Genomic DNA, 13,110 nt, shown 5'->3' on the forward strand with positions numbered 1-13,110 from the left:
TAGGGCGTTTCTTTCTCCAGTCCAGGGAGTAAAGATTATGTAGCTTAAGCGTGATTGTTCGTAGTTAAAGTGATTAACTACCCGCCTGGCACTTAGTTAAGGGGTTTTATTCCCTCCCTAACTTCAGGGGAAAATCCCTACCTGGGGAAATAACCTTTCTCAGAGAGGTGGTCCTGTTTAAAACACAAAGCGTTAAGAGAGGAAGCAAACATATGCCATATACACTAGGTCCCTTGAAACATAAGCTGTGCAGATGTTTCTTCCCTGCAGCGACTGTGTCAAGCAGCAAGGGTGGACCGGCTTCTGGCAACAATTTTTGTCAATTATGCCCCATAAAGTTGAAAAAAAAAATCACACATGGAAAAAGCCTTAGTCTGAACCAACACTGAGAAGTAAAGCAATGGAAGAGGGTTTTTTATTCATCACTCTGAGCAAAAGCACGAAATATATGTATTACTTCATTTTTCCATAAAGAGAATGTACTTTGTATTTAGAGATATAAAAAATTAGGCGTCGGGATGTGTTTTGGGAGAATGATCAATAAGCCCCTTATCAATTGTTGGTTCCTGAAACCAGGGACCATCACCTCTCGAACGCATTAATCTTCGTACTTCCATCTCCTTTAACCTGTAACAAATGAAATAGCAATATTGTGATTCTAACATTTCCAAATGCAAATTTAATGAATAGATAGAAAACAACCACTAGAGAGCTTTTTGCTTTATGTAAGTATAATGTCCCTCTACAGATCCATGTGTATGCATAAAAATAATATATACCTATAAGCAAAATTTAGGACTTATTTTTGACTTATATTATGTTGTTCATATAACACATATTGTTTTTAATCCCCAAAACATTACTTGAATTGGTAATCAGTTCTCTCTTCTGTCCCTGCTTTGTCTGGACAGAGCGCCTTCACTTGAAAGTGGTAATGCATTTCCTGTCTTTAATGCCTACGTTTAAGGCCATATGCTGTGCCAAGTGCTAGGAATTAAAACATGAAGAAGCCTTCTTGGAGGAGCTTACATCCCCTAGTTTATACTGGCTGTCCATTACCATTAGGACAGAAAACCCTTTGAGAGCAGGAATGGTATCTTATTCAACAGCATCACACTAAGTCTGGTCAACATCAGACAATTGGTATTTGTAAAGAAAACAAGAAAGAAAAACCAGGATTAAGAAAAACATCCTCCAACTTAAGACCTACTTACTTGTCCTCATCCTTCTTCACAACTAAATAATCTCTATTCTATAAATATATTTTCCTCTCTTACAGCCAAGCCTTTGTACAAACTACCATATATTCCTAAACAGTCCCTCTCCATCAAACCTTTTACTTACAATTTATAGACTACATATCAACTTTTTCATATGACTATAATATTATCACATTTAAATAATTCATTTTATTAACCTTAACCAGCTCACTAACCCTAGGAGCATATTTATCTCTTATTTAAGATTAAATATCATCCTTTTCCTTTTCTACTCTTTAGAATATAATTATCCAAAACCCAAGTAATTAAAATATTCACAAGAAGAAGACTGGTTAAATAAGTTATGGTTAGCCCATAGAATGGACTATTCTGTACCTAAGGAAATTCTATCACAGAAGATGATAGATATACCATTAGGTTAAAAAAGCAAGGTAAGAAATCAGTGTGAAGCATCTTCCCATTTCATTAAAAAAAGAAAGTAATCATTTGTGACTATGTATATATGTACACATGCACAAGGTTTTAAAAATCTGGAGGAGCCTGGCCGGTGTGGTTCAATGGTTGGAGTGTTGGCCCGTACACCAAAGGGTCTTGGGTTCAATTCTCAGTCCTGGTCAGGGTGTGTGTGGGAGGCAACCAATAGATGTGTCTCTCTCAGATCAATATTTTTTTCTCTCTCTCCTCTGCCACTCTCTCCCCTCTTTTCCACTCTCACTCTCTCTGAAAAGCAATGGAATAAATATCCTTGGGTGAGAATTAGCAACAACAATCTGGAGGCCAAAGATAACAGTTAACTCTGGGGGAGTCAATCAAGGGATAGTTCCTTTCTGTTTTATATCTTTCTTAATGCTTCCATTTTTCAAATACCTAAACATATACTTTATAACAACTGTAGGCACTCCTGATTGCACACTGGCATCTTTCTTTTGGGGGTAGAAGTCAGGGTTTTGGTTTTGGGTTTTTTTTGTTTGTTTGTTTTTTAATATATTTTATTGATTTTTTACAGAGAGCAAGGGAGAGGGATAGATAGTTAGAAACATCGATGATCGAGAAACATCGACCAGCTGCCTCCTGCACACCCGCTACTGGGAATGCGCCCGCAGCCAAGGTACATGCCCTTGACCGGAATCGAACCTGGGGCCCTTGAGTCCGCAGGCTGATGCTCTATCCACTGAGCCAAACAGGTCAGGGCTGGTTTTGGTTTTTACTTTGTTTTCAAATTGTTTAGGATCTCTATATTTCTAAAGAATTCTGGGATCTGTTCTTTTAATTGGCACTCACAGGTATATGTCTGAAGTTCAAAGAAGTCCAGTGTTACTAAGTATGAGCTATACTGTTTTTCCATGCTCTTAAATACTTAATGACAGCTGTATGTGGTAACTCTATATATTAGTATATGTAATTACATATTTAGAATATAAGCCAATCATATGTTCTTTTAAATATTATTCAATATCAGCAGGTTTTATAAACTACAAAGATTAAATCAGAATGAACAGAAAGCAGATCAAGGTAGTATGTGGCCAAGAGCAGGGGAGGAGGACTGACTGGAAGAGACAGGAAAGAGGCTCACTAGGTCAGCGAAGCGACCTTGACAGTGTGGTTACATCACTATATACTTTTGTCAAAAGCCCACTGAGCTTAATGTGCACATTTGACTGTATGTAAATTTCACTCCAAACCCCCAAATAAATCTCAGATAGGAACAAATTTAAAAGCAACAGAAGGAAACTGAGTGACCATTAAAAAAAATAATTTTGGATTTATATATTTACTTATTTAGTTACTATCAGAGACCTGTGCATAACACAAAATCCCAGAAGCTAAAAACCTGACAAATAAGTAAATAAATAAAAAATAATTAAAGCAATGTTACAATGCAGTGTTCAAAACATATTAGCTACTACTAATTTTTATCTGAAATATAGAAACACTTCTACATTGCAAAGCATTCTACACGGTCAAAAGACAAATGACAAACCAGGAAAACATATGCGTAAGAAAAACAGAAGTTAATTTAACTAATGTATATATGAGTAGAAAAATGGGCAATTTATAGAAAATGAAATGTAACCAACCAACAGATATATGAAAAAATACTCAACCTTACAAAAATACAAAATGGAAATAATGAGATAACATTTTTCAATTATCTCATCAAGCAAAAATGTTTAGGTTGATAAATTCCATTGCTAGGAAAGGTATGAAGAAACAGAAATTATCACATACTGGTGACAGAAAAGACAACTGGCACAACTTTTTTGAAGGGTTTAGCAATACACATCTAAAATTTAAAACATGTAAAATGTGGCTTATCAATACCACTGCTAGAAATGTATATTCCAGATATACTGAATAAATATGCAAAAATGTATGTAAGAAATATTCACAGCATGTTGCAGAATATTTAAAAAAAAACCTGGGAAGAACCTAAGTACTGATAATAGGTGACTGGATAAAAAAAATTGAGGCACATCCATCTAGCAAAATATATGATGCATCCATGAAAAAGAATGAGGCATATACTATTAAAAAAGATCACCAAGGTATTTTTAAGTGAAACGAAGACAGGTGAAGAACCATGTTTAAAGAGGATTCCATTGCGTAAATATGTTTTCAAATGATACATAAAATATATTTTTAATGCATAAAATTTTTTGAGGGGAAAACATATAATGGAAATCATTAAGTAGTGGTCACCTCTAAGGACAGACTGGGTGTAGGAGAAAAAGAAATTGGGGGAGGGGAAGTGGGAGGAGAGGACTGCTTTGCTCTTAGGAGAATAGAATATTTTAAAAAGGATTTTTTAAAATCTGACAGATATTATCTCCTAATTGTTTGTCTCCAGCTCATAGTCTCCACTCTGAACAGGCTCTCACCCATCTTCATTCTTTTACATAGAGCAGCCTATAGCATTGAAGTAGTTTTATTAATTTTTTTCTTATGATTTGACCATACTAAAGGATTTCCTTCCCACCCCCACTTTTTACCGTAATTCAGCCTTTTCAGCTTCAATTTGAAGGATAGCCATTGTTCGCTCATAATTCTTTTCAGGACTATCATAGAAAGTTCGGGCAATCCATCTTGATATAGGATGCTACAAGAGAAAATTTGTGTAAAATTAGTTTCTGAATAATATTTTGCTTTTCCAGCTTACTATTCTGTAAAATGACAATCTCAGATAACCAATAACACTCACCATGTGCCAACTACTTTATCCATTAGCTGCATACTTCCCCCACAACCATTTTATGGAAAACAAACTGCACAAGGTTATACAGTTACTATGCAGCAGCAAAGTAACTGTCTGACTCCAAAAACCTGTGCTGAGTATCTAAAGTGGCAGATTTAGGAGCTAAATCCAAGGTTTGGTGATCCAAAAAAAATGGAGCTCTTTCTATCAGTTAAGAAAGCTAAACTAATTCTATGGCTTATATTAAGATTTAATAATGAAGTACTTCTTCCCTAAAATATAATTCACTCAGATAATAAAACATGAAAGGATATGCTCTGATAAGGCCACTCAGTACAACACTTGTAAAGACAAGTAACAATCAATCTTGGATTTTAGTAGCAGTGACAGTGTGGTAAAATGACTAACAGTGCAGGCTCTGGAGTCAAGACCACCTGGGTTATCTCTTGTACAGGTCACTTAATCTCTTTTAAGCCTTAAGTTTCCTCATCTCTAAAGTGGAAATAATACAGTACCTTTGACATGGAGTGAGATATTTGCAAAACACCACAGTGCCTGCTACACAGTAGATGCTCAATAAATGATAGCTAACACTAATATTTATAAAATCTTTCCTAGAGTATTGAACTTGGGATAAATTGTGACTGTTAATCTGCTTGTTCAAGAACACACCGCAGTCATCCTTTAAAAAATCATAAAACTTGCTCTAGTTAGTTTTGTGCAATGGTTAGAGTGTCGGTCCTCGGACTGAAAGGTCTTGGGTTCGATTCCAGTCAAGGGCAGGTACCTTGGTTGCAGGTTCAATCCCCGACTCCATTTCAGGATGCATGTGGGAGGCAACCAATCAATGTGTCTCTCTCACACTGATGTTTCTCTCTCTCTCCTCCCTTGAGTGAGGATTAATAAAATGAATAAATAAATAACCATAAAACTTAAAAATAATACAATGAAGAAAATTACCAAAAGAAGCTCCTTGTAAAAAGTGAGCAGAGCCCTAACCGGTTTGGCTCAGTGGATAGAGTGTCAGCCTGCGGACTGAAAGGTCCCAGGTTCGATTCCGGTCAAGGGCATGTACCTTGGTTGCAGGCACATCCCCAGTGGGGGGTGTGCAGGAGGCAGCTGATTGATGTTTCTCTCTCATCGATGTTTCTAACTCTCTATCTCTCCCTCTCTGTAAAAAATCAATAAAATATATTTAAAAAAATAATGAGCAGAAAATATACTCATCTACTTGATATAAAAAATTGAATATAAAACCCTATCTTAATTGCTGAATTTTAAGACATTAACCAGTGCACTGATAAGACAGCTAACAGAAGGTAACTTGTGGTGATTTACAGTATACTAACCTTGTAATATTCCCAGTGTTCTGGGATATAGCCTTCTGGAATTTCTGCTAACTCAGCTTCACCTAATAACAGAAAAGAAAACAGTGATGTTCAACTTCAGCATCAGGAGTGTATAACATTAAGTCTGCACTATGTAAGTAAGGAACAAACCTCTTGTGGTTTTAAAGTGACCTTTTATTTGTATCAATTAAGGTACCTAATATTTTAAATTCACTTCAATATGGTTGAAAACCCATTCATTAGATATGAGATGTCTTCTATATGTAAGACATTGTCTGCAGGATTATATGAGAATTTTGCATTTTGTGTTTATACAGTATACCAAGATATAATAAAAGACATACTATTCCTTCTGGCTTTCCCAATACCAACTAAACAAAATATTCTAGGATTCAAGATATTAGAAGTACTTTGAGCAGAATTTCCTATAAAAATCTAATATTTATTGTCATTCACAACTCCATTTTTCTGTAGACTATAACTTTACTAGAGGCCCGGTACACAGGATTCATGCACTGGTGGGGGGTGCGGCCTGTGGGGATTGGCCACTGTGGGAGCGTACTAACCACCAGGGAGCAGCTCATGCATTGAGCGTCTGCCCCCTGGTGGTCAGTGCACATCATAGTGACGGGTCGACTGGTCGTTCTGCCGTTTGCTCGCTGGGCTTTTATTATACAGGATGTGCTCTAAGAGGGATAAAAACACTCTACCATCCCTCAGCCTCTTTTCCATTTTAGTATCTCTTTCTATTTTCCTTATTCTGTCTTATCAAAGCTGGGGTTGGAAAAAGAGGAGGAAGACAAGGCTTTATGAAGCCTTTTATGTGGCCCCTACAGAACTGATGACCTCGCCCTGGCCAGTTTGGCTCGGTGGATAGAGCGTCGGCCTGAGGACTCAAGGGTCCCAGGTTCGAGTCTGGTCGGGGCATGTGCCTTGGTTGCGGGCGCATCCCCAGTGGGGAGTGTGCAGGAGGCAGCTGATCGATGTTTCTCTCTCATCCATGTTTCTAACTCTCTATCCCTCTCCCTTCCTCTCTGTAAAAGATCAATAAAATATATTTAAAAAAAAAAGAACTGATGACCTAAAGCTTTAGGAAGTAAACCAAGATGTTTAAAAAAAATCACTATACTCTATTACGGATTAAGATTTAATTGTTTTAAAATAAATTTCTATGCTTATGTTTATTTTATTACTCAAGGAGCTTTTCCTTATCCATTTTTTTTCTTAAACATACATAGGTTTTTAAAAAAATTTATCGATTTGTTCAGAGGGAGGGACTTACCAATGAACACATTCACCAGAGTTATGCCAATTACTACTGGAATCCCAGTCAAACAAATGTAGAATTTCTGTCAAGATTAATAAAAACAAATTTTCAATAACCATTTCCTAACTCTCTTTCCCACCCTTAAGTTGTCCTTATTACATGATTTCCTTATATTGCTTATAAAATAAACTTGCCAAATTGGAGATGCAGTATCAAATGATTTATTTCTGTGATTTTCTTTTGCTCTAGTTTTTAGATACCTAAATTTAACACCAAAAATGAAAGAAAAAAGGGATTAATTGTACAAGTATTATATAATATATATTTGAGTGATTTTTCATTTTTTGATTAAAACAATGTAATGAAACTTAGGAGTTTTTGTATTAAGAAGAAAAATATATATAGAATTGTATATCCAAAACCTATATAATTTTATTACCAATGTCACCCCAATCAACTCAATAAAAAAGAAAAGTGTAAAAACATCAGGTTGATTCCAGCCACGGTATAAAATCTGCGTTGGCCACGACAAGAACAGTGGGAGCTCAACCAAGGGGTTGGAGAGGGCACTGAGCACCATGACAGAGCAAGAGAAGGTCTAGGGGGCAGCCCATGCTCAAATGGTGGTCACAGCTTTAGGAACAATGACAAAGAGCCCAGACAGTCTTCCATCTTCTTCGGCCTACTTTCCATTATAGAACCTTGCAGTAATAATGTACAATCAGTACCCTGCTGCTCTCTCTGAATCAATGCTCCTAAGCAATATAGAAATAAAATCATATCTCATAATAATGGAGGGCCTTATTTGAAGAAATACTTCAATTAGTTCTTTGGTAATTTAAAGAATATTTTAATAATATAAATAATTATCCCCAAATAAATCTGTTTTTAAAATTCTGTAATTTACTAATATAGATTTTTATTTTTCATCAGGGAACACAGATTTCAAAACCCCATAATCCTGAAAAGAAAGGAATAGCTCAATTTTTAACCTCCAATAAGCATAAATCCTTTTTTGAAGAAAAAGTAGTTACTAAAAAAGAAATTTAGTAACAAATCAGACCTTACTACCCATTTCCATATCTTTTGAGAAAAGACATATGAATTTACAAAATGAAAGATGTTTTCTAAATAGGCCAAAATGGTCTTCCTATTTATATGAAAATAGTTCAACAAAAATTTTAACTCACCAGTAAATTCAAAAAACGCTTGTCATAGAATCCAGAAGGTTTGATAACAAACAGTCTTTTCCCATGGTCTCCACTGTGTCTCACAGGAGCTAGAAATATTAAATTACCCTGTTTTATACAAGTTTCATATCGGTATACTGTTATTTTCTGAGATAAAGTCAGATTATAAGAAAATATATATGCATACATTTTTTATTAAGATTTTAAAATGCATGTTCTTTAAGTATTAAAGGCGGGGCAGGTAGGGTTTCCTTAAACAGAGATTGGTGTTCTGTTTTAAACTATAGCTTTCCTCATTTTTATTCAATGTTAACAAAATACCTAAACATTTGTTTGAATGTTTCAATAGCAGGCAGGAAAGGCACATACTCTTGGTTGGCTACTTTGTTTACCCTCTGCAACAAATTTTGCTAATGCTGCAAAACTTGCTCTAGTTATCTTGGATTTTAGTAGCAGTGACAGTGTGGTAAAATGACTAACATATGAGGCAGTAAACACTTGCTACAAAATAGATGGAAAGATATTTATTCAACATACATCCAGCAGGAATTTGAACTGGTTACGAAAGTAAACACTCTACATATCTTGATAAAATCCCTTTATAAGCCATTTCTCATTCCCAATATCCTCCTCTTCAAATACTCCCCAGATGATGGTATTTAATCAAACTTTGCTGGAGATAAAGCGAGGCAAAATTTAACTCCTGGATCTTCTTTCTACACCATTTCCTCCCTTGGAAGCCTGGAAAGATCACATGGGCATCCAAGCCCCTTCTTCTGGAAGCAGGAAAGGCTGTTTCGGCTGTGTAACTACATTCTGTATCCTTTGTCCAAGCTTCAGTGTCTGGAAGGCTCTCCCCTCTACTGGAATCTGTTCTTTGGGCCCAGATGACATCTTATCCTCCAAGAAACCAACATTCTTCCAACCAGATGAGAACTCTCACCTTTGAATTGCTGTGTATTCTAGGGAGGCGCCTAATTCCCTTTATTCTCCCAATAAAACATAAATGTCAAAGAACTTTCAATGTGTGAAAGAGAAACTCTTCTCTTAATTTTGGTATCACCTGCAGCAGCTTGAGATGAATTCAGGTTAATTCACAAAAGAACTAGAAGCTGGTATGAATTTACTAAGTACAATTCATACTACTAAGGCTGTGACAATAACAAGAGAATTTGACAAAGTATGTATTTCAGCGAATCACTTGAAAGTTATAGAATTTTTTTGTGAGCTATATGGAAAAAAATGGGCTGGATAATAGTATAAGTGCCTACTATGTGCAGGTCCTTTGCTAGGCCTATTGTCTAAGAGGGATACAGACAGACCCTACTGGAAGCAAGACACTAACAGATTAACATAAGTACAAATCTATAGGGACAACAAAGGAAAGAAACAGGATGTATTGTCAGAAAAGAACAGGCCCAGAAGTAAAGTTCATATTTAGACAGGATGGTCTGTGTGTTGGTGAGGGAGTTGGGGGGGAGCAAGGAGGTACAAGGAAAGGCACATTATAAACTGAGAGAAATATCAAGTTAAATGAAGTTGAAATTGGCAATTGATTGATTGATTACACCCAAACGGTACTGATTACTTAATGCAGTAACCTGCCAAAGAGTTGTCTCCATAGCCCTGGAGGGTCAAGATTTCTTTGAAAAAAAAAAAAAAAAAAAAGATTTCTTTGAATGGCCTGCATGATGGTATTCCTGACAAGACACAAAGCTACTGCCACAAGAGTGGTTACTACAGTGATGATGAAATAGGATCCCCCAAAAGTCTTCATACCCATTGACAAAAGGCTGAATCTAAAATGATTAAATGTAAGTGGAAAGTCCTGCCTGGACCCCAACCTCCAAAGTTTAGTGGCTCACAAACTTAGAATACCAGTAAGAGTCATTGGTATAATGTGGTTACCAAAAAAAGCCAAGGTAATTTTATCTTAATATGTATTAAAAGTTCAAGGTCAAAGTGGAAGAAATCCCCGCCCTCTCATCTCCAGGTGTCCCGAGTTTTAGAGCGACAACCTGGAGCCTGCTCCACTTATGCAACCAGAATTAAAAACAACCTGGAAACTGACATACTGAAACTGAAAGAACTGAAGCTGATTGGTCTACAAAAAAGAAGCCTGGTTAGAAACCAGATGAGCTTTTAAGGAACTGAAGGGCTATCCCATGACAAAGGGCATACACTATTCTGGGTTGAGTTGAAGCAAAGAACTTTCAATGTGTGAAAGAGTAATTTAGAGCTTAATATAAGGAAGAAGTTTCTAACAATTTCAGTGGTTGAAAATAAAATTGGACCGCCCAGCCAGTGTGGCTCAGTGGTTGAGCATCGACCCATGAACCAAGACGTCACCAGTTTGATTCCCAGTCAGGGCACATGCCCGGGTTTCAGGTTCGATCCCCAGTAGCAGGCGTGCAGGAAGCAGTCAATCGATCCATGTTTCTCTCTCACCAATGTTTCTATCTCTCTACCCTTCTTCCTTACTCTCTCTAAAAGCAACAAAAACATATTTTTAAAAATTTAGCCCAACTCCCCAACTCTCCATTAAGTAGTTATTCAAGTATCAGTAATGGGGATTAGTATACTACGGAAGGGGGGAGGGGGGGGTTGGTCTGGATTTCTAGGGTCTTTTTCCTTAAAGAATCTGAATATATGGCCTCTCTTATAAAAAGGCATACCTTACCAACTCATCAATTTCAATAGTTTCCTTCCATGTCCAAGAACTCTTTTTTTAAAAAAGAAAAATCTGTTTTTATTGATTTTAGAGAGAAAGGGAGAGGAAGAGAGCAACATCAATTGGCTGCCTCCTACACACACCTACAGGGATCGAGCCCCGGCCAGGATTGAACTGGAGCCCTTTTGGTGCCATGAAAACAGGCATCTTCCACCATTTTATAAAGCTTGGAATTCCTCAAGTATTCATTAATTATGTGCAACTAGGTTTCAATAACAATTTTTTAAAATGCACGTAACCTCGGGAAAGTTATGTTTTAACAACTGCGGTCTTTGTGTGGATCACATAAGATAACTGTATAATTTTATGTGTGTGTGTTTCCAAGAAATTGAAAATCGGTCATTTCCCCCCCCTCATTCTCAGACTATTCTCAGTTAATGTCACTTTACATCAATGGTTTAAGGAATTGAACACCCCCTAGAAGCCATCCAATATTCAGAAGCATTTTCCCAAAACACACTACTGATACTGCTCTTTTGCTAAAACACTCTCTACTGCCTACAAAACAGGTAATATAATTTAGTCATCCCTTCCCCTCACCAATTAGGTCCCAACACCCCCTTTTTATTTTTATTTTTTTTAAAAATATATTTTATTGATTTTTTATAGAGAGGAAGGGAGAGGGACAGAGAGTTAGAAACATCGATGACTGAGAAACATCGATCGGCTGCCTCCTGCACACCTCCCACTGGGGATGTGCCCGCAACCAAGGTACATGCCCTTGACCGGAATTGAACCTGGGGCCCTTGAGTTCGCAGGCCGACGCTCTATCCACTGAGCCAAGCCGATTAGGGCACAACTCCCCCTTTTTAAAAACATTTATATATTTTTTCGTTTTTCAGTTACTGTCTACATTCAATACCATTCCGCATGAGTTTCAGATGTACAGCACAGTGGCCAGAAAATCATGTACTTTCCCTGTCAAGTCAACAGAACAAGCACACTTGTAATAAACGTCCTCTCTTTTAGAGGTGAATAAATACAAGTTTCAAGCGATTCAGTGCCTTCTGGTTAGCTTCCAAGAAGTGAATGCCCAAGGTCACACACACAAACACACACACACACACACCCCTACTGAGCCGTGGAGCCAGGGCTGGAACCCGGGAACCTAGCTCCAGAGGAAACAGAACGAGGCTCTCCACTTTGCTGGAGCTCACACTCCCCAGGGGGCAGACATACACAATAATACAGATCAAAACCTTTCATTGCACGGGGACAGGTAAGGCTTCGCGTACAAAATGCCTCTGAGAGCAGGCACGGCTGGAACACAGCACCCTCTGCCCTGCTACCCGATCCTCCCCGGCTCCCGGAGCAAAGGGCTCAGATGACCTGCCGCGATGCCCCCAGACCTCCGCGAACGGGGCGCAGCGAGACGTGATGAGGATTTAAAGAGGAGGACATGTGCCATCAGAAACGGCTTACAGAGCGCTGTTGTCCAGGAATGTTGTTAGCCAAGTAGTTTGTTGGCTACTCCCCATCCTTTCCAGCAAGTCCCCACGCGTAAAGCCTTGTCGGGAGCCTCTGCGCCTGTCCACGCATCGCTTAGCATCACCGGGCACCTCCGCAACGCGACTGCCAGTGTTGCGGGACTAGAGCCTAGTTCAGGGGGCAAGTACGAACCCCCGGTGCCGAGAGGCCGGGTCTCAGCTCAGCTCCGGGCCTTTCCGACCTCAGCGTCATCGTAAGTTAGCCCACCTGGGAAGGCTGAAGGGCCAAGTGTTCACAAACGCTAACGGACAGTTTAAACCCTCAAGCCCAGCCCGCAATTTCTCGGCTCCCGCCGGGTCCCACCAAGGTCACCCCGGCAGCGTCCTCGCTCCCCCCGCTCCCCCTGAGAGCGCTCGCCCCCACAGCCGGCACCCACCGACAGCCTTCGGGAAGCCGCGCGTGAGGAAGCCCCCGGGTCCGAGCCGCGTGCCCAGGCGGCGGCCAGCCAGCGCCGCCAGCGCGGTGACCGAAGCCCGCTGCAGCAAGCTCATGGCCGCCATGGCTACTCCGGGCAAGAGGTCGAGCGGGGGAGGGCTACGGGAGCCGAGAGAGCCAATTCACCATCCGGGGCCAAGGCGGAAGGCGGCCATGTTGAGTGAGGGCAAAAGCTGTTCCTGTGCTCTGCTTCCGGTCGGAGCGACGCGCCGGAAGTGACGCATCTGTGGACGAGAA

The 13,110-nt window shown here is 39.1% G+C and overlaps 1 protein-coding gene across 1 annotated transcript; it reads right to left on the reverse strand.

Moving 5' to 3' along the window:
- Positions 1-393: 393 nt before the first annotated feature.
- On the reverse strand, positions 394-12,963 carry NDUFB5 (NADH:ubiquinone oxidoreductase subunit B5). Its single transcript, XM_070406759.1, has 6 exons — positions 12,815-12,963; positions 8,220-8,308; positions 7,045-7,111; positions 5,763-5,824; positions 4,211-4,317; positions 394-627 (listed from the first exon to the last, which is right to left on the reverse strand). Exons 1-6 carry the CDS (start codon positions 12,936-12,938, stop codon positions 507-509), a joined length of 570 nt encoding a protein of 189 aa, XP_070262860.1. The 5' UTR covers positions 12,939-12,963; the 3' UTR covers positions 394-506.
- Positions 12,964-13,110: the final 147 nt, after the last annotated feature.

Source organism: Myotis yumanensis, unplaced genomic scaffold, assembly GCF_028538775.1.
Source record: "Myotis yumanensis isolate MYYU_CA2020_CCGP unplaced genomic scaffold, mMyoYum1.0.hap1 SCAF_2, whole genome shotgun sequence".
Taxonomy (NCBI): domain Eukaryota; kingdom Metazoa; phylum Chordata; class Mammalia; order Chiroptera; family Vespertilionidae; genus Myotis; species Myotis yumanensis.